The following is a 27,872-nucleotide window of genomic DNA, read 5'->3' as shown; positions in this document are numbered from 1 at the left end:
ATGTTATTTATGTTAGGAATAAAAATTAGTTTGGATGTAGTAACCAAAATATGCGTAAGCTGCAGTTACAGAAATTACTTTAAATTCAAGATTAAAAAAAATGTTTTTCCATATATAAGACAGATGAATGAAATAACATAACGGAAATTCAACCTGTTTCTTTTTTGTACTTTTAAGAAAACAAGAATAAAAAGAATATGTAATATGGACAAGAATATGTAATTAAACCAAACAACTTCCAAACGTAGCATTTGCGACTGAAATTATACAAACACGTTTACAAACAAAAAGAAAGGTTACTAGATAATTAAGCTTTGAAAAAATGATATAAATATGGTGCCATTTCTAGCCAAAAATTATACTGAATCAAAGCTGAGGACATCTACTGAATAAAGAATTTTATGAGAATTACTCATAAGTCATAAATCTGAAGAATCTGATAAATTTTCTTGAGACTGATTTATTATTAAAATAACTCAACCTTTCTCCAAAAAAATAATTTTAAATCCATCTGAAAACCACATTGAAGTGAGTTTGATTAAGAGTTTATTGCGTGTAATTGCATAAACTTAGCGACTCAATGGTTCTGTTGGCATGACATAAATGAGTAGGCATCTCTTATACAGCTTGAAAATCAAGGAGGAGAGCTTGAGTGTGTGTGTGTGTGTGTGTGTGTGAGTATGGCAAAGCCTCGAGGGCTATCTGCCTAAGAGGAGGGATGCCTTCGTGGAGGACTTTCTAAGGGAAACTGGCTCGTATACACGTTACACATGGGGAAAACCACGAAAACGCCCAAGAGGAGAGCTTGAGAAATTGCATTTAAAAACATGGCCGATTAGGTTAATTTATCAAAGAAAATAGTCAGAGTAAGGCAAATTTAATTTCAGTTATAAACTCTCATTGTCCTATCATATTGTATTTCGCATATCGCATTTCCCATTAGCATGCATCTTTTCTTTTACATCGTTCTCTATATTTTTCCCAAGCAAATATTTTCCAGAGTCTAGTTTGGATGGCTAGCTAGTTAACATCCAAAGAGAATGATATTCCCAATTCATCATCTCGTGAAGATTTTCGTTACTTTAGATAAATTAGGCTGCACCGTGCATTGTATAGTAAAGCTAAAACGTCATGCATAAATATTCTTTTCAGTGCATTTAACCTGAAATTCATTCGTAGTTTAACAAAAAGATAATAATTATATTTATATTCACAGAAAAAATAGTACTTTAGGAAATAACAATATAAAACAAAACAAGCAATGTCGGCTCCTAACGTGATTTAACGTTCAACTAAGAGCACAATATTTAATCTGTCAAGGAAGCATTTTTTAAATATCATAAATATGTATCTTCATGGCATAAATTAGATGCATTGTTAACACTTACATAAGTTTATTTAATCATTTCATTAGGCATTTTTTATGTGAAAAAATGTACAGTATTTGAACAAAATGAACTGAATTGAACATCTTCCTAAACATGTAAAACAAATAAATCTATGAGAAAGACTAATGCCGCTTTACCCAATGCATATATTCTAAAACATATAATTTCTTTCTAATGAGCTTAGGTAGAAATTCATGATTTACTACTTTCACCCAAGAATTAGTATAAAGTGACACTTGGTGGTGCACATTTATAGATATACGTCAGGATAAAATGGCCTGGCGCACGTTTATGGATGTACGTCATTCTAAAATTCTAGCTAAAAACAGGTAGAAACGTCGGACCAGCAATATAATAGCCTTTTCGTTTTTTGTTGTTAACTCTAGTTCAGCTCCTTGCGTTCCACAAAGTGTACTACGAGGTTTACAAAAGTAAGTTATAGCACAAACAAAATAAATAAACAAATGTACAATAGCACTACAAACGGGAAAAATTATTAAAAAATAAATAAATAAAAATAATACGTAAATAGACGAAAAGTCAAAGAAAAATAAAATAAAACAAAACAAAGCAATAAAATAAAGAGAACTCAATAATCTAAATTGAGAATGAAATTCTGAAAACCAGAAATTGTCCGAAAAAGTTCAGAAAAAATTGGCGGCCAAGATACAGACAGGCGCATCAAATTTACCAGAAATATATTCCTCTACCATACATAATGAATGCACTCAAGAAGAATACGCTTTACAATCTCCATCGCCGCTAGCGCAGCTGCACAAAACACTTGAAGAAACTCCATATCGCTTTAAATAGCTCTTAAAATTGCCATGTCCAGTCAGAAACTGAGTTGCCTTAAAACCTGTTCAAAACTGAACAACTTTTATTCTGTGAAAAATTATAGGGGAAAGACTTTCGGTCCATTATGTTTTTGGTGAGGCTAGGTATTCTCTGTTGGAAATACAGATAGCATCATTTCTATAAAAGCGCTTCCAGTGAGAAACTGGAAAGCGGAGATTTAAATCAATGTGAAGTTCCGTCGTTCGCTTACTAGAGTATCAATTCTCTCACTTCCACAATTTCCAGTGTCCACGAACGTAAACAAAATGAATGCCGATATCAAGACATTGCAAGATCTTAATAATAACCTGAATTTTAACACCAAGTTTCTCTGAAACGCTAATTTTCTGTAATAAGTGTAGCTATGAAAGAGAATCACTGTATTACATACACGCAACACAATATTTACTATTTCGAAAATAAAACTAACTACTTCACCTCCTATGCATGCGAATTTTTTTAATGCAGGAATTTAATTTCATCACTTTGTTAGCTTTAGGTTAATTAGCCCATTATCTTATTATTAGATTTATACTATCATTTCATCAACTCTCACTAAAATGTAAATGAGATATGTGTATATAAGCACAGAGTCTTGAAAGTCAGAGAGAGAGATTTGTCAGCGATACTGACCGGTGTCTTATTTCTTCGCACAGCTCTGAAAATTACTTTAGTCGGCGTTATCCTTCCACCAGCCTATATACGCGCTCAAATTTCACGGAACCAACACCTAGAAAGCTTTTAAGTTATGAATCTCTAGAGTTAAATTACCTTGAACTTTAGTTCACTTTTTTTATATTGCCAGGAATCTCGCAAGGTGAGGAGATTTAAATGTGAACACAAGCTGTGCATTGATAGGTTCAATGTTTTAAATAAAATTGTTTGTTTAAACCTTCTTCTTCCTTGGTAACTTGCATAGACGGGGCAATAAGCCACCTGACAATTTCAGTAGAGACCAATTAGTTGACTAAGTGAGAGAAATTCTACAACTTATGCATTTAACATAGAGTTGAATACTGCAAAACAGACGAGTACTATCTGTTTAAAGAAATAAATGTCTTCGTAAAAGGAGTTCTAAGGGAAACCGAGCAGTTTCTATACGAGAAGGGCGGGAACCCGAAAGTATCCAGACCGTCAGCAGGATTCAAACTCGGGTTGAATTACCAGAAATCAGCTCTTTTATTTAATCTGATAGGGCGATTTTAATCTAGCAGCTTTTACCAACCTGATTACATAGAAATCATTGTTTTAGCTTTTGTAGTCTTAAAAGTCATTTGTTAATTTTTACTTTATCTTTTATACCTCTTATTGCGTTTAGTTGATTATTTCTCATAAATCAGAATCATATTTCATAAAAGTGGAAATGTCGCAAGAAATTAAATTAATTTTTCAATAAAAATAAAAGATAACATACTTTACTAATTTAATAAACATAAGTAATTACAAGATATACGAATGAAATTATAAAACTTAAACAAAAAATATATTTAACAGGGAGCGAAATTAAAACCTTTAAGTCTTGAGTACTTTTATAATTAATATGGAGCAGCAAATGTAGCAACAGAGATTTATATAATATAAGTTAAATTATTTATATTAAGCAACGCATTTCATAGTTAATACACGTAATTAAAATTATAAAATAGAGAATGAATTAAAATTTATTCCTCAGTTTAATAATCTAAATTAAATAACAAATGCCCTTTCACGGTATACAAACACATTTAAAATATCACTTCTTAATAAAAATTGTAATAAAGCATTTAGTTACGATTAAATTTCTATCAGAAGGAAAAGTAATACTCTTCGAGTAATGTATGTGACAAAAATTTTCCATACATTGATGCGATAAACATATTTTACATTTTGCTACTTTTGAATTTAATTTCTTGCTAATTAAATAACATCATCCTTTGAGCGAAAAATAAAATTCGCGTTTCTTAGGGTTTTCATTACACACTAGGAAATATCTAAGGCGCACCAAATATAACAGAAGTAAAACTACAATATATAAGACATGCATATCATGTAGATTTCTATGTCATCTGAAATCAGTTTCATACGAGTGCCGAACGTATAGTTCTAAGAAATTTAGCTGCATGTCTTTAACTGGATCATTTTAGAACACTAGCAAGAACTGACCATTAATGATGTGCTAATGCACATCATTAGCACTGAGTACATAAAACACTTCTTTTATCGCCTAGCGTGTGATAATTTATTGCACACGAAAATTAATAATAGAGAGGTCCCCAACTTAAAGTAGATTTCAAACAATTATGAATACCTGAATTTTTATCAGTGATTGGATTTCATTTAATGTAACATAATAAATTAAAGTACTTAATGTAATTAAAACTATTCATTAAATTATTAAACGAAATTAAAGCATTAATTGAGAGATACAGAATAAAAATGTACAGCAAGTGTAATTGTTGCAATTTAATTTCATGTGATTATGCTTGTTATACATTTCTCGCCGACTGCAATTAAAATGTTCATTTCAAATTGAAAGCATTACTTCATGCGTGAATTTATGCAAATCTAATTTCCGATCGGAATATCTCGGACAAAGGCAAAGGAAGAATTAAATTAACTTACTGTCGGTCCTGATCGGTGTAATATTGTATAAGTTGACGGTTAGCGTTACTGTCCGCGTGTTTCTCAACCCGGCTTCGAAAGCTGTAGAAGAACTGGGATGTTGTAAATGTATAGGGTCTTTGCGGCATACGGACACTTAAAATACACCGCCAGTCGTAAGTCCTCTCGTAATTTGGAGGTAGATGTCATGGAGGTAAGAAAGGTTACTTCCTACCTCCATGGTAGATGAAGAGAGGCGGGAGTCCTTTGGACCCCCGGAGGTTTCTCCCTCAAAATTAGAAAGGAACTGGGGAAAGTCACATATAAAGTGCTTAAGGCCCATACCAATGGCATACGCAATACTGCTTTCCTTACCAAAATAAAATTGATGAGCTTGTTATGACGTTAGCGTTAGACAAGTGAGATAAGTTACAACAAATTAATTTACAAACTCAAAAAAAAAAAAAAAAAAAAAAAAAAAAAAGAGTCTGAAAGGTTTCACATTTTAAATTACGTCCAAAGGGCGTCTTTTTAACATTTTGTGTGTTACTTTATGTATTAAATATCATGTTCTTCGCACTTAACCATAAAAATTCAGTTCAAGAGCAATATCGCAAAATAATTTTTAAATGAGCATATCTTTAGAACTTCTGATACAGTCTCGCGCGCTAGAGATAAAAATGTTTTTTTATCTACAACGTTGCTTTAAAATCCTTGAGTTTGTTAATCAAAAATTCGTTAAAGTTTTACAAAACATGAAATCGATAATAAAACAATTTCCAAATTTCAAATTTGGGCTTCCAGATGCCCATATTCGCAGGAGGATTACGTTATCCAACATTTAATGGCTCCAGATACTGTTGTTTTATCACAGTGCGAGAAACATAGATATACTTATGCAGATTCCTCATTATTTAGTTTCTTTAAATATAATACGGGGCGATAATATTTGGTAGCAACAACTTGAAAAGTGAAACAACGCTTGTAGTGAATCAACGCAAAATGCCAAAACGAAATTAATAGTCCTTCTGGGCAAATTGCCCCTTTGGACTTAAAAAAAAAAAAAAAAAAAAAAAAAAAAAAAAATCTTTATTGGGTAAAGTCCAAAATAAAGCATAGTTTTTAGTGTCCTCGAGGGCTATCTGCCTAAGGGGAGGAATGCCTTCGTGGATTACTTTCTAAGGGAAACTGGCTCGTATACACGTTACACATGGGTAAAACCACGAAAACGCACATGCAGCCAGCTCGTTCGCGGGATTCGAACCACAGACCGAACTACCAGTGTTCAGCGACTTTACCGCTCGGCCGCTGGTGGGCAAAAATTAAGCTATGAATCATTCTGTTTAACCAGAATTATTTGGTGTTTAGAGCCAAAAATTGATAGTAAGTGTATATGGGGGATTTTTTATGCGTACTATATTAAGGTAAGTCAAGACTGAACGTTTTTCAAACAAATTTACTTTAGTAATTGAAAAAAAAAAAAGATTTGAACCAATCGAGAAAAATCTTAAGTTTAAAATTTTAAGTCAAAATCTTGTTAACTTATATCATCATTGGAAAATAAACTAACATGTTCTTTACAAAATTGTCAAAACCTTATATTCATATCCAGAAAAATGATTCAGTAAACATAATTTAATTGTGTACCAAATTCCGTTGCATTTTTCCAATACCGCAGAGCTTGATATAAAATCATACTTATATGTATAAATATATCCCCGCAAAAATTCAATAGTATACCATAGATGTCTGACATTTTTTTAAGCGAAGATTATTTATTAGCAAATTAGATTGAAATTAATTTATCTTGTCGATTTTCGCAGTGAATTTAAATATACATTGGTTTCAAAATACAATACTGCAAAGCAATTTCGAAACGAAAACTGCTAAGAATTGTAAATTAACATAACGCGGACTTTACAGGATTTTAAGAGATTCTTTTGAAAAATTAAAATAACTTAAAAAATGCCTTTTTGCCAAGCATGGCAATTTTACAAAACAAGCCTTTTAAAACATGCTAAAACACTATTTCTAGTTAATGAAAGATTTAAAAATTTTATTATTCATACCAATATATAACATTATGAATGAAAAATTTAGTGGAAACCTTAACTTATTATCATATTTTCAAATCGTTTTTTAAATTTTAAAGATTTAAATACACGCCGCTTAAAATTATCATAAATCAAAGATTTCAGAGAGATATGTATAACTCTTGATTCATCCCATATAAATTAATTAAATCTTCAAAGACAGATTTCATTTGAATAGACTCCATCGATATTAAGACATGTCATAGCATATCACATATCTACCTTATAAGCATGTACAAAACATTTTTCCAGAGTTTTCTCAAGCTAATTTAAAAGCTTCATACGTTTATTTAAATGTTTGATTAATTATTTAAATAGAAAAATTTAAGCTATTATATATTTGAAAAAATAACATTTACTTGAAACTTTAATTATCAAAGAAATAAATTACTTTTTTATCAAAAAATAAAGAACTTCTCTTTAATTCTTGATGAGATCTTGGTGCTACTATTTCAAAGAAAAGGTACTTTAAATTTTTGAGAGTTTTTCAATGAAAATAAAAATTTAAATAATGCAAAGTTTGCTTTTTCCTTTTGTTGATCTTAATAAATTAGCTAACCATTTAGAAACAGCTTGGAAATTTCCATATTTTTAATAAAAATTATTATTAGTAGTATTTGTTACTTATGAAAAGAAAAAATTAAATTTTTAATGTTTCGGAAAAATTAACAAATCATTGAAGCAAAGTCATCATACAAAGTACGAAATATAATGAAAGCTGGAAGCATATTAATTAAAAACTGTAACTTTATATTCGAGCGTAATGATAATTTTGAACTCTTACTTTAGGAAGGAAAGAACAATATCAGCATGATTAAAATACTGTGTTAAAATAACAGCGCCTTTTAAAAGTAATATATTAACTGTCAAAATTCCTGTAAGCATCGCGATTATGTGTTTCAACGTTTTGACTCTGAATGGCAGGATAGTGATACTAATAAATGGAGTGATGTGCTTAAGGGAGGAAATTTATAAAGCAACACAATTTTATGTAAATTAAATTCTAAAGGAATTTCATTTATAAAGTATATTTATTAATGAATAAAATATGTTTCTTCAACTTTCTGTTTTAATAATAAAAAGAATTTTAAAATATTCTTTTGGAAAGGAGAAGAATTAAAAAATATTCTTGTATTATCGCATTATGTGAGGTGTATTGATTATTGATGAATTATTTTAATTATTTGCAGCAATAATTATATCGAGTTGATCTACTAGCTTCTCTCTACCCATTTCTGAAGTAATACAACGTAGGCTCCACTCAACGCAAAGTCTGTGTGACAGGAAGACAGCCACCACCATCGAGGCCGGTTCTTTCATGTCTCTGTTTGGACGCTGTTAACACCATTTGTCAAAATCTTCAACTCTGTCAACGTGGGAAATGTTATCGAAGTTCAGAAGAAAGAAAAAAAGACATTTTCGAAAATGTGCAATAAATAATCGTCCTTCGAGAATACAGATATAAAAAAGCAGAGTAGCTTGAAACCGATTTATACTCGGAAAATTTCAATATTTTCTAGCAATCTTTAATCTATCTTTTACTTTTGACAGTTATAATGTTCAAAAAGTGCATTTAACAGAGTATACGATAAAATTTCAGCAAATAATTTTGATTACGTTTTCATGTTATTTTCTTGCTCCTAAATCTGGTTTCATACGTTATTTTCGTTTAATAACTGTAAATATTTAAATTTGTTAGAGACTCTAAAATTATCGTTGTTGTAAGTTAAGTGTTTATGCCAGGTGAAGTAGGAAAACATCACTAGTATGAGTATAAAATGTTTCAGGAAAGTTATTGAACATATCCTTAATGCCGTGAATATTTGCATACCATATTAGGAGTTCTAACCTTTAATCATCAATCGAAACAAGTGAGAAAACTATAGGAAAGAATATATCCCAGCTTTTAATTTTGAAATACATCGGTTTCTTGTTGCGTTGCTCTTAAATAGTAATTTTTGTGTGGGAACACTAAATTATTTCTAACTAAACTGATATAGTTTATATTTTGCTAGCAAGATAATATAGCTCTGTAGTATTTATCAACAAATTTTGGAGAACGAGCGTTCCTAACGAGGAAAGTAACACAATCCAGGATGGCAGAAATCCTGGATGGACAAAATTTCAGAGAATTCTAGGCATTTGAAAAGGAAATATTAAAATTCTTTTGAAATTTGCTGCTGAAATAGTTGAAAAGATGAAAAAATAATAATTATAGCAATAAAAATTAATATAAAATTTTAATCACCAAAGACGAACTAAAACTACGCGGAAAGTATTTATTTTTTTTTTATTTCGGGGCGGCTTTAGTTGTTTACCAAACACACTCGTTAAATTTTTAAGAAACTTGCACACCATTTTAATCATAATAAAGTATTACTAGTGCAAGAGAATGTTTATTAATGATTTACACATGTTTACATAGAAGCGAAGTATTGTCACAGCATATTCATTGTTAGCTGCGCAAGATACAGTTATTTGGAACTGTTAAATTTGTATTTTAATTCATTTTAATAAATGTAGCTGGGAAAAACAATGAGAGGATAAGACAGCTGAAACACTGACAACTCGATTCGGATTCGAATCCTATTGAAAAAGGTGGCTGCATGTAGTTTGTTGTAGGTTTTCGCGTGTATTCCTTAAATACAAGCATTTTAACTTTGGAAAGCTTTTCAAGAAGGCATCTTTTTCCTTAAGCAAATAAACATAGCATGTTGTGCGTTATATACGACTGAGTGAACACACTGAGCAAATGGAGCTCTTATAAAGTATGTTACTGTTCTGATCTTCATAACACTTCATCTACGCTGTACACAAGTCAATCCATAAAATGCCTGAAATGTGTGATCTTGTTTAAAGTAAATATTACTGAAATAGCAAGTACCTATTTAAAAAGATATTTATGTTCTGAATTAACATTCTTGCCTCATTTTCAAAGCTTAAATGTCTTTCTATTTAGCCTGACATATTAAGTTAGCATGTATTGTTGGCAAGAATAATTATCTTCTTGCATGATCGCAAGAAATGGAATAATTAAAATTAATATCTTGGTAACCATAAACGGCACGTATAAAAAAAAAACGAAACCCCAGATGAACTGATATACGCAAATTACGAAAGATATTTATTCATTTAATAATTTAAATTAATTTAATTTCGAGAATCAATCATTTGAGGTCTTTGGAAAGAGCATTATGAATTTTGAAAAGGTACAAAATAATTCTGTATCTTTAAACATTAAGATTTTTAAATGCTTATCTACAAAGATTCAGAATCCCTTTTTAATAGTTATTATTATTATTATTATTATTATTATTATTATTATTAGCCCAAATGGGCGTAAGCTTAGAAGGCTGTTAGTCTCGAAACCGCATTTTGATGGAATTCCTTTTCAAATTGTTGCCACCAAATGTTATCGCCCTTAATTTAAAGAAACTAAGCAAAGAAAAATGTACATCAATGAATAAATGTTCCTCGCACTGTGAAAAAACAACCGTACCTACAGTCATCAAATTTTGAATAACATAATCCTCCACTTGAAAATGGGCACCTGGAAGCCCAAATTTGGAATTTGGAGTTTGTTTTATTGTCTCTTTCATATTTTGTAAAATTTAACGAATTTTTTATTAAAAAACTCAGCAATTTCAAAACGAGCAGTGGCAATACTGTAAGAAATAAAACATTTTTATCTTCAGTGCGCGAGACAATCTATCAAAAATTCTAAAAATATGCTGCTTTAAATATTTGTAGCTTAATGTGTTAGCCCAAGTGCTCTCAAAACGTGTACATGTCTGTAAATGAAAAAATAAAACACCGTTTGGGGCGTAATATAAAATCTGAAGGCTTTCAGATTCCCCCCCCCCTCCTGAAGATCAGAATTCTATGTATTTTTTTGGAAACAATTGAACATTCAAAGTCAAAAATCCTTCCTTGTTATAACATTAAAATTTAAGTTGAAGTACCGGCTGAATGGGTTTCGGCAATGTGTTAGACATGGATATTTATTAGAAAATATGTATTAGAATATATTAGAAAACTGTAATTTAGAAATTTCTTGGTACGATATCTCTTTCTATAAGAATAATTATCTGGGTTAGTACGAAAATGAAGGACACATTAAAAGGAAGTGAAAAATAAGAGTTGTTAGTTAGGAAAATAAAAGTCATTTAATATCTCGGTTTTTGGATGCTCGAAAATAATTATCTTTTCGCTTTTAGTAGTACAGTTAAAAAATTATAATAATTGTTCTAAACAAAACTTTTGGGGGTGCCCATTAAGAACTTACGAAAGTATCATTGCTTTAAGAATGCTGGGTTATCATTACCTAGCAGCTCATTTTCTTCGCCGTTGCTGTATATTTAAAGATTTAAATTTATTCAAAGGTATCTATTTCTGTCAACCGAATGGCCAGTGGCCGAGTGACTAAAGTTCATATCTCATGCCAGGTTTCATTCCAGACGACTAATCGACTAGTTACATGAATTATTGTAATTTTCCTCATGTGTACCATTATGTACGAGCCAGTTTTCCTTTGAAAATACTCTATTAGGTCTTCTCTTCCCATTGGCATAGAACCTTAGAATTTGTTGTCTTATTTAGAATAATCCAATCCAGTATTTCTGTTAAACATATTCTAATCTGTTCAGAACATCTATTACTTAAAACTGAAAATTCATGCAGGGGCTGATTAGAGGTGGAATGGTTAAAGCTGCGAAATACAGGTAATTCTCCCCGGATCCTCTTTCTGGGTGGAACAGGCTATTTGCAAGAGATTGCATGAGATGATTTTCTTACGCGTAACTCAAATGTAGGCGGCCTGTTTTCCTTAAAACGCTGGTCATGAAAGTATCACTGTTCTTAGAAACAAAGTCACAGAATGTTTTTTTCATAACCAATTAATACAATTCATTTGGGAATGCAAGAAAATTTTATCTTTTGTTTTCTTTAAACTATGTAGTGGTAAGTCTATAAAACTCACACACATTTAAAAAAAAATACATATCCTCTAACGACCAAATGTGTGACGAGAATTGTTTTATTTATTATGCTCATAAACTTCTATCGAGTTTAACAAATTGTAGCACACTTGTTTAACTAATGTCTGTATTAATTAAAATTATACTAGTTATATATTATACTAAAAAGTTAAGAATTACCAGCGTTTTATTATTAATCACTCAGTACGCGTCTGTATTTATAAAGCGTTAAAATTAAAGAGTGTTATGCTAGTAAAGAATGTGAAGTATTCCATTTATTTTTTTATTTGCGCCAATTTTGAAGTTCAACCAAACAAACGGATTATTCTTAAATAAATTTTTGACATTTTTAATATTTAAGCTAAATATTTTGTATAGAAATTACAGCTTCGAAATTAATTAATGTTTTAAGAACTAATTGAAAGTTAACAAAAACAAGTGACAACTAAACCCAAGAACATTTGGAGTCGAGCATTAATTCAACAGCCATGTCCTACATAAACAATGTACACTGATGAGTAATGAATAAGAAAGTAAGAATATTATGCTCTTCAAGGTTTAATAACTTATAAAGCAATAAATGTAAGATTGTTGAAATGTAAGATTTCTTTTAAACTAAAAGTAAAAGGTCTCTGCCTATATTTCTGCTTTTCGCCATAATGACATATATTTTTAAAACCAATTATGAAGTCCCATTACTTTACTATTTAGGTATAAACTGTTTTTAGTTATCTTAGAAAAATGGAAACTTAACAGGATACTTGAAATTACCTTATAAAATATACAAGCGCATTTTTTATTCTTATTTTTATTTTAAAAATTTGTTTAAGAATATAATGCCGTGCGAAAATCTAGCTGGAGATTATCTATATGTTATTCAAAGTGTTTGTAAAATGCAAACTCTTTTATTTTAGAAAGTTTTGTGTGTAATTAAGATTGTTTTTCATGTATCTGCCGGCTAAACTCGTTAGTAGAATGAGAAATATCGCTTAGCCAACTGAACAACTGGAATCCGAAGTTCCAAGGTTTGCTTTAAGAGACCGAAATATATTCAAGGCATTAAAAGATAACGTGAAAGGTGCAACATAGTTTGCCCCCACAAGAGTTTATTGAAATAAAAAAAATACTTTTGAAATTCTCTGTTTCAAAAATTTGCATAATAAAAATAATGTGTCACTGAAATTTTTATAATTTTTGACCTGATAGATATATTCAAAGTAAGCCTCTCTCTCATCTTTTTTTAATATATCAAAATCACATTTTACATGTTTTTATAGTTAAAGTAATCTTCCCTTTCTAACTTTTCTACAGTAGAAGTCTTCCTTTTATTTTAAAGAAGTGTAAAAAGAACAGGACCTGCCTAAGATTTAATGTAATTAAAATAATTCGGATAATGTTACGAATATTAACATATTATTATAGCTTATTTCTGTATATTAATAGTCCCTTTTATAAACATAGTTACTTTAATTGGTGACAAAAAATCTGTCCACTGTTACGTATACATTTGCACAGTATTATTGCATTAAAATGTTACCTGTTTGGTAAGTTTCATGTTTTCATGTTCATGCACATATTTGTTTACAATTTCTTCTTATAACAGGGTCGAAATTACTGAACAGATATAAACAGGAAAATTAAAACTAACCATACTTATCATAACCAAATTTTAGGACCATCTTGTGAAATTCATTTAAATTCTTCAGTCCTTAAATACTGACAAAACCTGTGTTATAATTGAAAAGCAATTCACAGAATTATTTTGTTTCAAAGAAAATTCTAGCTAATCTTACTTCAAAATGAAATAAAAATGGCGTGTACCTAAATAAAATTTTCTGTGTGATTAAGAAAAAAAATTAGGTTTCCGTACGGTACATTAAAAATTGGCGCTAATTTATGAATGGCTAGTTACACTAATTATTATCATTATCTTAAACTGCTCATTAAATGATATTCGTGTTATCTGTTTAAGATTGTGAGTAACTCAGTCGCAGCCATTTCTTTTTTTTTTTAACTTAATGATACCAAAATACAATGTTTTCAATGTCTTAATATTGAAAAATTTTTAGCGACATAATTCTCGCAGTTTTACTAGAGCGTGGAAGACAAGATTAGATATCAAGGGTTCTCAGGAAGGATCCTTCTATATGTTGAATAAAAAATTATTTCCCTCGACTTAAAGTCGCCATAATTTTCATTTTAATATCAACTATTTAAATCTGATTTTCTTATTTATTTGAATTCTATTTGCACGTTCTTTCAGAGCCTTATTATAATCTAAAAATTTTTCATTTTAACACATTCTCAGATTATACCGATTTCCTCGAAATAGCATCCGGGAATTTAAACAGTTATTTCATGATGAATGAAGAAAATTCATTTACGAGCGTATAAAAGCTAGCTCATGTTTTTAATTCTTAGCGACTGCCAAAAGTTTCTTCGCGTCCGTTTTTGCGGATCGATATACAAAATACAGGATTAAAGTGCAGCTGCAAATGCAATTTTCTTTCAAAGCTTTATTTTATTTTATTTTCCCGAAAGTTAATGAGTTTCTTTTCTAAAATTAGAGTCAATGCAGCTATTTGGATACCTCATAAAGTTTCTGCATAATCTAGGATATAATGAATGTTACATATGAGTCACAAGGATCTTATAATAAAATTCTAAAGATCTTTTATATGCAGTCGCTGGGTAATAATCTGAAGACACTTTTGTATCGTAACTTCCTCATGCCGTAAAGACTGCTAAATCTTGTCTCATGAATTTTACAAATGTATTCAAAACAGTTTCTAGCATGACATGAGCAAATAATCAAATATTAATTCCATGTAAATTTAGAATACTTACGATGATTTTAACAGTCGATGTGAGCTATACGCCCCTCAGTGGCTTACATTCAAGGGATGTTTGTCGCGGATATATTGCTTTTTTTCATTTGTATAATCGACATTGCAAAGGTTAACTGCCTAAATGAACAGATAATTTCGTGGAGAAATCCAGAACAGCGAAACTGCCTAGCAGTCAATTTATTCGCCAGGCTTCGCGCCATGGTCAGACTACCAGTATTCAGCGATCTTATCCACTCGGCAACTGGCAGGCTCCCTGTTCTAGTAATTGTTATATATGATACACATTAAGTAAATTAATATACGTAAATTATACTTTATTATCACAAGCATTGCAACAGGTAGATATGTAAAGTTAACGAAAATTAAGTGTGTTTCTCTTAAGCCCATTACACCTATGTTATTGAAAACAATAAAGCGTTGATGCTTACGTAATTGCTCTAGTGAAATGTTGATGAATATTTTGGAAATTATTAAACGTTATGCTAATGCACAAGGTTTAAAACAAAATTATTTTTACACACACACGCACATAATTTTATAGTATTCAAGATCCTATTTCCATAAAGGCAGTTATTTAATCATTTTGGAGTAGGGTAAGACTTTTGTTCTCTTTTATATTTACAAAACTTTTAAGTGATTTGTAGTTGCGCTATTTTAGATTTAATTTTTTATTAATAAGGAAGTGTCAAGTAAGCGGGTGACTTATCGAATTATTTAATTTGAACTTCGCCATTATTATATTCATAATTTGCTTCGCGTGATTGAAGATACCTTGCATTTAAGAACAAATTATAACAAAGCAAACGATTTGATTTTGGCATTAAATTATAGCAGATAACAGTTTTCCTTTATCGTCGACTGCAGAGTTTCAAGCTGTAGATTATTATCCTGTATAGTCCATGCATTGGCAATGGAATTGTAGTACTTCAGAAGTTGTAAATGTTTCTAAAATTTTGTTAGACCTTTTGGGAATACCTTTTGGGAATACCTTTTGGTTATGTGAGAATAATAATGACTGGTTGGCAAAATGAAATCATACAGAGTTAAGTAGAATAAGGTCATTTATGTCTTATCTGTTATTCTATATATGGGGAGGGGCTAATGTACAAATGATTTGTGAAAATTTTAAATGCATTTGATTTTAACTGAACAGCTTATTTAATAGTCGCATGAACACTTGCGTGATTATAGAGCTAAGTAAATACTTTCAACAGGAAAAATGATTTTTGTTTTTTAAAATGATACAGATAAAATGGATAGATGTTAAGTAAGATCTACACTCCATTAACCCTTTGTTGCATCATGTCCACTCTAGTGGACAAACATTTAAATTTGTTTATTCTTCTATAAATGCCTTAACAGATACCATTCCTGCGTTTATTAATTATATATTATTAGAACTTTCAAATGTCGATCATGTCGATGGCTGCATAGCATCACTAAGTAAAGCATTGCTATTTGGAAAATGGCTGCTACTTCTATTTCCAAGTTAGTACAATTTTTCATAGTGAACATAATATAATATTGCTTACATTTTCTTATACTGCCATTTTTTATTCATAATTAGTAATTTTAGACATTTTATTTTAAGTGTCAGTTTGAGAAAATTGTGGAGTGGGTAGATAAAGATCTACCAAAAAGAGTGAATTGAAACCCAAATGTACTGCTTATCAAGCCAAAACACCGCTGGAAATGTTTATGTTTGGCAAGGAATTTCTAGAACATTTGACATTTGAATCCAATAGGTACAGGTTACAAAATCATAGCAAAATGAATTCAATCACAATCGACGAAATGAAGGTATTTTGAGGGATCTGTATGTACATGTCAGTTGTAGGTTTACCATTTAGAAGATGGTAATGATCATGCAAACAAGGCAGGAAATGATTTCAAATTCAATGACCGTAAATCGTTGGGAAGAGATTTGTATGCATGTACGTATATGCATGCTGTCCACTGTAGTGAACAAACTGTAGCAATTATTTAAAACGAAATTTGAATAAAATTAATTTTTTTATTATTACTAAGGTTATTTTAGGTAGAAAAAATACAAACATTTTTGTTTAACTTCTCTAGATTATCTGTATGCAACAAAGGGTTAAGTTTAAATTACAACCATTAATCACAGAGGTGAAAAATAATATATGTTGCTACTATTTTCTCTTTTTTTAGTAATAAACAGATAAGCTAGCAAGCATAAGCACATTCGAATGCTAGTTAAAAATCCTTACGTATTACTGCAATATTATGATATTGCAACCAGTTGCATATTTTGCTACTTTTAAACATAATGACTTTTAGAATTTTCTAGCTGTATGTGCAATGTGTTATGTGAATTGTGAAACAGGCTTTAATTCATTGGTAGCTGTACAATGATTGTTCATTGTATGCAACTTAAAATAAATAGCTTCTAAGGTGCTAAAGGTAAAGTACAAATGATTAGACTGAAATATCTATAACATTAAAAATAATTATCAAATACCCATCGAAATTATATTTACGCTGTTATGAATAATATTGTTAGATTATTATTTTGAATGTAAACTTATCCACCCGTTTTTTTATAATTTTTAATTTATGTAAGTGATTATCCTCCAATTCAACATAAACAGAAGAACCATTCCGTTTTATAAATTATTATCTTATTAAATACTAGTTTACACATTAACAGCAATTACTTTATCAATACAAAGTAAGGAAATGACAGTATAAAGGTTATCTTTTAATTATACCATTACGTTTTAATAATATAGAGCTATATAAAAATCCTTAAGAAATGCAACACTTCTCTCTATAACATTGACAATTAATAATGATTTAACATGTAAGCAACATAATTCTGAAAACACAGAAAGGGAATGAGGTTTATTAATTTAAACATTTAAATTACTAATGAACTCCAGCAACAGCAATGATTCAACGACAATGATAAGTGAAATAATGAGGATGGTAAAAAAATTCTTTTGATTAAACAATATAATTTTGACATCTGTTCACAGATCAAATATTATTGAAGAAAAATCTAAAAACAGAAATTTATTTTAAGAAATTTTAAAATTGTCAACTTTTTATTTGTTGTTCTACATTTTGAATAGAATATCTACTATCCAACTTGTAAAATAAAACACAAAAGAAATGTGGATGATATATTTTCTAAATACAATGAAAATTTTCTACATTTATATATTTAGAATGGATCGCTCGTTTATAAAGAATTATTATCATTGTGCTTTTATTTGTCTTTTCCCAATATTTTTTTTAAACAGAAGTAGGTATGCACATGGTATCATGATAAGTCAGTAGAGATGCAATTTTATTTATTTATCTTTTGCTTTTGCAGAATAAACAACATTTACAACTTTATAACTAAATATATCTGTGATACAGCGTTGTTATGTTACATGTCATGTTCAAAATTATTTTTCATGTTTTTACTTTAAAATTGTTCACTACAATATATAAGATTTGTGAACTTGAAGTTTGTATTTCCATAAATTTCTTTCTTATCAATCCAATAAATAAAATATGAAGTGTATATCATACTGCTTAATATGTAAGAATGTTCTGGATTTTAAACACAGAAGTCAAATACAGAGTAGTATATTTTAAGACAATGTAACAGTAGTATATTTTAAGACAATGTAACAGTAGTATATTTTAAGACAATGTAACAGTAGTATATTTTAAGACAATGTAACAGTAGTATATTTTAAGACAATGTAACAGTAGTATATTTTAAGACAATGTAACAGTAGTATATTTTAAGACAATGTAACTACAATATTTGGAAAAAAAAGATCTGGAAGCACTCACTTACTTTAGATCATACTTTAAAAGAAATAGGGAAAAAAAGGAAGGAGTTTATTTTAATAATAAATAATTTAAATCTAAAGATTGTTAAGTGGCTAAAAAATTAACAACATTTGTTAATTTGATATATTTATATATATATTTCATTCTAGTTGTAATTGAAATAAGGAATTAAACTCGTTCACTACTTAATGTGTCAGCTTCATTTAAAAGTAAAGTACTTCCATTTCACATACTTCAGAAGCCCAAGGACATCAGGTCTAATTTATCTGCAACAAACCTAAGAGAATTTTGGAGATACTAACTCCAAATTCATACATTCAATTCTGCTTATATTCAATTAGAAATATTTTCATTCACAAAGGTGTTTTATTAGAGTAAAATGTGAGTTGCCACAATGCCAAGTGTGTCATGTTTGGAAATGCTAACGAATCAGTAAATATAATATTAAGAAGGGGGATGTAAGAATTAATGAGGATATTCTTGCCCTACTGGCATTATGATTTTCCCTATTAGGCTTTATAATTTTCACATAGTGTTTGAAAATTTCGCATTGAAAATGTTAATCAATATTTGGTTCAAACTCACATGTGCTAGTAAATATGCTGGTTAAAAATTCAAAACAACAATATCAGAATTAAATCCAAGGAATACACAAGGAAACAGAACTTTGCGGCTTAAATGTTTCACAAGCAGAGCAATAGCTATTAAGAAAAAATATCAATAATTTCACCGAAAACAATGAACAGTGTATTACGAGGTATCAAAGACCAGCTTTCATCGCATCCAACAAATTTGTGTTATCAACATTTGAAAGCAGAGGCGACTGAAAAATCGATTTAAGTTAAAACAGGAGCAATATCTGTAAATCAATATCGTAATGAATTCTAGATTTCCTCTACCGTAGCTTAAGAGCAAGTCGTTCCTGAGACAGACCAGCTGAACAGAGTAAACATTAGCATGACGCAATCTGAAAGCACTTGGGCTTTGGTAACTCAATTTTGTCAGCAGCACTATATTGGGTGAACATTAAACTCGATAAAGCAAGATTAAAAAAATATCGATATTGATTCAGGTGTATTAATCCAATAATATTATATCAAATTTATTGCTAAATTTATCAAAAGCGTTTCTTGTTAATTAAGCAGAACCAGCTGAAGCCTAAACACGAAAACAGATTTGCTAAGGTATGCCGATTCGTAAATGAAATAATATATTAATTTAGAGATGCGACAGATCTTAAGTTTCTGTGGTACATATATTTACATATATAACTATCAATCACGCCTAGTTAAAAATAGTCTTGCAAAGAGATTTGCTACATTTAACAAGAAACATCCATTCTATGAAGAAGTAAACATGCAAAGAAGATTCAAGCAATCAAGTTAAAGAATTCTTCAGAAGCTCCAAATCTCATATGCATTGCTTATAAGACGCAGTAGTTTGTTTAGAAGTGTGTGCTCAGACAAATATGATTAGCAAGTAGGTCTGAGAATATTATGAGACTGCTACATTACCATTAGCAATAAGTTTAGACGGCAAGTACAACAAATAAAAAAGGATAATAAATGTTTTCTGTTTAGTCCTAGAAAGAATAAATAAACAAAATAGCAAAATATCTTCAAAAATATTTGTGTAGATACTTAAAATGAAACGGGCATAACCTGATTTTTCTCATGTAAATGGACAAGTCATCATATAATATCACATGATACAGTAATGCGGTTAGTGACTGTATGTCAATTCAGTACGTTTAATATACACTTGCAAGATTACCATTACTGAATTGAAGCCGCCGATCTGGACCTCGAGGTTGGGCAGTTAGAGTTACCGCTATGTGTCCCAGAAAAAGATAATATTTCCAGCGGCTGTAAGTGAAACCGGCAGAACGTTTTATAACGTATGCCGGCACTATAAGTAAGACAATCTTACCTGTCATCATAAGCAAAGTTGGCCTGCAGCGTGGACCAGTAGAGGAGCCAGGCAACTCCGGAGACGAGCGCCGTAGCGCCGTAGTCCATGCTGGTCGAACCTTGGCCAGGTAGGTTGTGGCAAGGGGGCGCACGCCGCCAGCCGGTCCGAGGGCTCCTGCAGGGCATGCAAGTCGGCTGCTTCCACTTACGCTGTACGGGACCTCTTCCTCCAATCAGCACCCTGGAATTGGAGAGACACCGAAATTACAATGCGGCTCGGGTTTTTGCAGTGATGACAGGGAGGGGCCAGACCTCCTCCTCCTTTCACTTCTTCACTGGCTAATGGAGCAGAGGCCAGTATTTGTCAGTGTCTCGCCTAACTTAATAAACATAAAATTAATAAATACACTTCTTTCGGGTTAAGCACAGCGTATTCATATCGGTTCCCGTATCACTCATAAGCTTACAGTAGCAGCACTAGTATTACACAAAGTATTCATGTTAACTAAATAAGCTCTTAACATCCTTAGAAAACGTAAAATCAATAAATACATTTCCTGAGAACTATACATCTGTACCTCTGTAACCCATATGCTCAACACAGAAATACGTTTCACAGAGAAACAAATGTTCTTACGTGACTCATCCATGCTAAGGTGTTCCTTCGAAAAATGAAAGCAGCTTAAATTAAACTTATTAAAGATACTTACTTACCTTAGGTAAAATACTGATGGTCAAACATATAAAATTGCTTTTTTATTTCTCATTTTTATTTTATTTTATATAGCTGCAGAAATGAAAACCTGATAAAGTCTGCCCAAAATATATAAACAGAGTAAAAATTCCTCACAACACTATTTTCTTTAACGTCTAAATGCGCGTTAATGCAATACTTTTTAAGTAAATAAGTCAGATTTTGTTATTGCTTTGAACTTAATCAATATTTCAACAAATTTGATTTTATATTTGTAAATCAATTTATTTATTTATTTATTAGCAGTTAAATAATAAAGTTCAGGAAAAACTCAATACTAAATATATTGTATATATCCTTCCTTCTACAAAATTTCCATTTGTTATGAATATCCGCAGGAATTTTTCTCCTCCTAGCTAGCTTGTTTCGGAGGAAACGCGAATAGTTGACTTCGCTTTTCCCTCGGCAGTAAATGTTTAGCTTATGAGATGTTTTGTAAAGAAAGTTTGTTCATATATTTCGCAATACAGAATTCGATGTTTGCTCGTGGCTAGATCTGAACTGGTGGAAGAAGAGCAAAATAACGTCTCTTTTCCCTGAGTCAGAGCAGTAACTATTTGAAAGGTTTTCCCTTAAATATACACTAGTTATGCAAACATATTTAAACATTTACAATTTAAGGAAAGATAATTCAACATAAAAAGTCTATTTAATTGCTTTTTGTAAACTGACTTCGTCTCAAATCATGATAACTAACAATATCTGCGATATTTATTAATTGCAGAATAGCTATGACAACCCTTACTTGAATAACATAGTTTATATTTTATTTCGAATTAAACTTATACTGGATCAAAATCAAATTAACTCGTATAGGGATGCTTTAAATAAAATAAATATAATATAACCAATAGATATAAACCATAACTTAGAATAAAACAAATGGAGTTGATATGAATTGAACGCATAATGAACGATCATCAAATTATTCAGCGAAATACATACAAAATAATAAGGGATACGAGAAGCATTCAATAAATTCTAACCTTAAACATGTTGAAGTGATTGTATCATTCTTCGGAAGTATGAAGAAGTAAGCACATTGAATGTTATTATTTGATTACCGAGATGTTGTTAAAGCTAAACCGAGTGATGTCTGTTACCATTGAAAATATAAAATATCCTTCAGTAACTGAGTTCTTGACAAAAGAAGGACATAGCACCGATAACTGTTCATAAAAGCATGGTTACATGTTGTGTGATACACAACCGGAAGAAGTGAGCAAGACACCAGAACCTCATCAATGATTTTACATGTATAAAGCTACAATGCTTACCGAAGAGTTCTGTCCCAATTTTAATGGAAAATTCCAAGGTAAGGACTGACCTGATGATCTCGTACCGCATAACCTCTCGAGCGGATTATCGATTCGCCAATTTCTTAAATGCACCCATGCCACATTGGTACTATACAATAAAACAGCAAGACCTTCTCCAGGTTTCGAGCTCAAGATCAACAATACAGCAGTCATCATTATTAAAAGGTGGCCTGCCATGCTTAGAAGCTGAGAAGCGTCACTCAGACTAGGCCAGACTGTGGACGTGATCACTGAAAGAATGTATGTTTGGAAATGAGGAATATTTGAGTCAGGTGGGTATTTAAAAATTTGACGTTAGAAACGAAGGTTAAAGGCTTGTTCTCAAAACATTTGCTCAAAGATAAAAGTTGATAAAAAAATTATTCGCGTCACTAATAACAAGAGCTGAAACGTAACTTCATCATTGTGGGCCACAAAACCAAACAAGATATCATGGTAGATGATGAAAACACAGCCTACCTTACTAACCCCACAAGATCAGAGCCCAGAAATTTACCGGGAAGAAAGAGTACCATTTTCTGGGATGAAGGGGAACCATTTCTTACTGATTATTTGTCATATAATACCACGATAATCGAAGTTTATTATTGTAACTTGTTGGAAAAGACGTGGCAAACTCAACAGGAGCGAGCTGCGTTTGCATTAAAAGCTCCCAGTTCACAGAACTCAGATTTCCCAGACTGCTATTCACCTGGTGATTTCAGCTTCCCCCCTCGTATTAACCGTATCTAGCACCAAGTGACTCCTTTTTATTTCAAAAACTGAAGAAGTATTTCCGTGAATTTCCATTAGAGCCATGATAATTATTTAGAATATAAGATTCAGAAATGTTTGTGACTGAATATTCTGAATGGCTGTGATAATTATTTTCCTGATGAATAAATGGATGTCACATCAGTTTTTCTTTTGCAGGACTCCAGCACTTAACGGATCACCGTTCTAAATGTGTTGAAATCGAAAAAAATTACGTAGAAAACCGAGAAAGTGTATCAAACGTGCTACTAATCATACCACGAAGATATACAGCCAGGAGGAAAAAAAAATCCTTACATTCTTTTCCAAGTAAAGGGTTGCTATGGAGGAAGAATACTGAGTCTCCAAATACAGATGGTGACAGATTATCATCCACCACATGTTAGAAGGGCGTCACTGTAGAGCTTATTTATAGCTTTTGGAGTAAGAAAATCAGAGATCAACTATGCCCCGCTGGGATTCGAACTCCGGAACTTCCGATTACTAACCGGATGTGCTACCAATTATATCACGAAGACGCTCAGTGAGAAAGAAGAAAATTCTTTATACTCTGTTTTAGAAAACTATTCACAACAGCAGGAACAGGAAAATCCACGGCAGTCTAAAAGTAGTCTTGCGTATAAATCAAAGCAATCTTAGCTTTAACACTACGTATCAGAATGTAATTATATAATAACATGTAGGAAAAAATATGGCTTATTGATTGATAGGCATTTAGTGAATCCTCGTACAAGGCTTCAAAGATGTCTTTATATTTATGAGGATCAAAGGTAGAGCATGTTTTAATTTTTTGTTTTTTCCAATGCCTGCCCTAATTTTTTATGCCCTTTATAAAGAAACTATTTCTTAAATTTTAGTATTTTGATTATTAAGCAAGTAGACTCACAGGTATAAATTCAAGAATGACAGAAAAGTTGTTATGGCCTAATGCAACAATGTACTTGCAAGGTTACTGTTATAACGTATTAATAAACACTATTTCTTCTTTTCATTGCCGGTGAAAGAATGGAATGGAATGCAGGCAGGTATGGTTGCTCCAAGGACATACAAGAATAATTCTTAGAATTAATGAAAATCAAACTTGAGAGATCCTACTATAACAATCATGGATATCATTTCATTTGACACACGAAGCTGATGATGGTTAGTAATGCATAACATTTTGAAATTGAGATTTTTCAAAATGAGAAAGATATTAAAGAAAATACGAAAAGAATGTTCTTTCTTTTTTCCAGGTTTGTCTGAAGCAGAGGAATTTTTGCCTATGGTAATATTCATATTTTAAGTCCCTTCAGCGATCCGCCATAATACCCGAATTGCAAAACAAAGGATTACTGAAAGCCGCTACGCATTTTTTTAATAATATCAGAAATTTTTATACCCAGGGTACTAACACCAGGCAAGAACTGCAGCAAAAACGAAATTTGTATGAAAGCAGATTAACTATTTCATATTTGGTATTTCATACCGAAATGACGAATTTTTAGATTTATAAGTTTGATTACTTCATCTTGCAAAAATGAATACTAATTTTCGATGCAAAGAAAATAATCAGCAAATAGTTTAACCATTTGCAAATCCTGTATGTTTCCCAATGTAAATTATTTAATGTCCAAATGGTGGGCCTGTGAAAACTAGTTCTTAATAAGTATACATTTTGGATTGTGTCATCTACGATAGAAGTTCTAGGAGAGTGGGAAATATAGCAGGGGTATAGTTTCTAAAGAGAAAATATTATATTTCAGAAATAGCTGTTTTGTTTCTTTGGGAAAAATAATTTTGGAATGGAAATAAATAATCAATATTTATAGAACTGAATCAAATATTCAGATTGCCTTCTATTAAAATGTTTCCTTAATTCCACCATTCAACTTGTTAGTAAAATTTTAAATCTTGCCTTCAAGAAGATTGGAAATATTTTAAATATCATTGTTGCTCGCTTAATTGAATACGCAAAGCACGCAGAGGTTAATTGCCTAAGGTAGCAAACCTTCGTGGGGAGTTTTCCAAAGAAAATTTGTTTGTCTTTATGGGGGACCTTGGGAAAATCATGTAAACACTACGAATTGAAACTCGGGTCGAACTACTAGAGCTGAAGGTCTTATCAACTCAGTCATTTATAGGTTTTAAACAACGTTTGAATCCTTGTCACCCTAATAATGTTTTAACGACTTGAAGTGCGTTGTACTTCGAGAAAAATTATCCCAAATTATCATTCTTTTTTTAACTGAAAGTAATTAAAATTTGAATATTTCTCGCTGTGAAAATGAACATGTGAATAACTTTTGCTTTGGTAATTTTCACACGTTTATGAAAATGTTTAGCAGACTGTTAAACTGTTAGCAGTCAGCAGTATAATTAAAAGACGGCAATTTTTTTAATTGAAAAATTACGTAAAACGATAGTAACATATAGAAACAAAGTAATTGTTGTAATTGATCTGAAATTAATTGACTTATCAAAGGGAACAAACCAATTTCGGATCAACTAACAATAATTAATATTCGTCACTTTTCGCAAGTAAGAATCAATGCTAAAAGACTAAGTCAGTAAGATTGAGCCAAAAACTTATTCAAAGTATTAGTTAACAACAAATTTGAGTACTGCAGAAAATTAATATTTAAGAAGTTGTTCTGTTTGGTTTAAAGTACAAGATTATATATATACATAGAAAAAATTACTGAGCTAATTTTTTTTTATCATAAAAACAATTTGTTCACTGTTTAGTTAGAATGAAATATATTATTTAAATTATTTCTTATTCGGATACATTTTCAAATGACTGCCTTTTTACTTATGTACATCCTGGCTGATATTAAAGGTGAAAGGAAAAGTAATTAAACAAATAAATAAATAACTAAGGATAACAATGAAAAAGCATGGGAAGCTGCTCTTCCTCAAGTGAATAGACCAAAGAACTTAAAAAAAAATATTGGCAATTCTTCTCTGTCATCTCAAGTTAGAGAGAGAAAGAGAAAGAAAAGATCTATCTTTAGAATGTCTCTATCTCGTGGGGAAGATAGCATATAATCAAAATAACATTTTTGTTTCAAAACAACACCGAATATTGCACAAAATTATTTTATTTTTCTAAAAAATATACAAGTTTATAAACTAAGGAGAATTTCAAAAGACCTTTATCTTTTATTATTAAACCTCGTTTTGTTAGCATTGCATGGATTAAAGAAAAGAAATTTTCTCCCAATTGATTTCCTGGCGGTTTAAATTTTCTCAGTTATTCAGTTAGAGTTGAAACAATAAAAATAATACTCTAGTAAATTTCACGTTTCCTCATAATGGAAAACACAAAGAAAATTTTAATCCGTGATTTTAATAATTTATGTATGCTGCTACGGTTTCTGCGAATTCTTTTGAAAGTTAAAAGAAAACATGTGAATGATAAATTCGCTTTGAAAACATTTGTATTCAACGATAATTTAACTTTCAAAATGTTTTAGAATTATTATTATTTCTATTTTAGCGCTGGAAAAACATTTACTAAAATTAAATGTTACTCAGTTTTGTATTCTTAAAATTTATTTCCCAATTCGTAGTTATATTAAGAAGCCTACTATTAGAAAAGCGGCATGCAAATGTATGTTGTAAAGTAGGTAAATTTTAGGTAAAGCCATTCAAACGCTACCATATTTAATTTCGATAGTATATTGAGGAATAGGCTGAGAAGGAGGAAATGTTTTTGCAAATTTGAGCTAGATCTAAAGCACAGGTATCTGCAGTCGTACAGTGTGTGCCGCGATTAACAGAGAGGACTTTGTTCGGGCATGGACAGCCGAAATTCACAATTCTATCCTTTGTAATACCAGGAGTACAAGAATGCCAGAAATACAAGAATGCGAAACCACTGGAGGATAAAATTATACTCTATGGTCTCCAGTGATGAAAACCAGTTCTGTTTCTAGTTCTGCTTAGGTATATTTAACTGTCATTTATTCATTCGAAGAAAGAGTTTCGAAGGTAAAAGTTTGCTCTACAGTGCATCCCTTCCTAATAAGCAAGGACTTAACTTTACGCCAGATAATTTTAAAAAAGAAGTTCCAGAGATACTTGAAAAGCAGCCTACTCCAGCGAAGCGCACACTGAATGGACAGCAATATCAGCTGGGATTTAACAAATGCTCACAACTGACATTTATAACCTTTCACAAAGGTTAGACTTTTCTGGTTTCTCTTTCCTATGGCCTTAGTCACCGTTAGTTTATTTGTTATGCCTTTTATAATATGGAGATTTTGTGAACTTAGTTTGATGATCTATTAATGCTATCACTGTTTTTATTGCCTAAACATGCACCACGGCCCTATTTATCTTCACTTAAACACTTAAAAAAAAAAAAAAAAAAAAAAAAAAAAAAACGAATATCAAGTGCATATTTGCATTCCACTTTGACATGCACCGAGTGAGTCAAGAGTACAGATGAGTATTTTTTCCGTTATCAAACGGCACAGCTTGACACGAAAACTTGGGAACTATAAATGAATATACTGCAGTTGTTCAAGTTATGTTTTAAGGTAATGGAGGTGCCCAAACTTTACCTTAATATGGCGTATACAAGTAGACATAGGTTTTTATAAGCACCATAATC

The 27,872-nt window shown here is 30.9% G+C and overlaps 1 protein-coding gene across 3 annotated transcripts in view; it reads right to left on the bottom strand.

Moving 5' to 3' along the window:
* LOC118184298 (protein O-mannosyl-transferase TMTC2-like) overlaps positions 1 to 27,872 on the bottom strand; it is a 797,990-nt gene that overhangs the window by 543,388 nt on the left and 226,730 nt on the right. For all 3 annotated transcript variants that reach the window (XM_085807157.1, XM_085807158.1, XM_085807159.1), the window contains one exon: positions 20,466 to 20,687. In XM_085807157.1, coding sequence (XP_085663283.1) covers positions 20,466 to 20,632 — 167 coding nt within the window. In that variant the 5' untranslated portion in view covers positions 20,633 to 20,687. The remainder of the gene's footprint in view (positions 1 to 20,465; positions 20,688 to 27,872) is intronic.

The sequence above is a fragment of the Stegodyphus dumicola genome, chromosome X1 (genome assembly GCF_044657685.1).
Source record: "Stegodyphus dumicola isolate Sdum_Otavi_A_Nest chromosome X1, ASM4465768v1".
In the NCBI taxonomy this organism is placed as follows: Eukaryota; Metazoa; Arthropoda; class Arachnida; order Araneae; family Eresidae; genus Stegodyphus; species Stegodyphus dumicola.
This window is presented reverse-complemented; position numbering and strand designations above follow the sequence as displayed.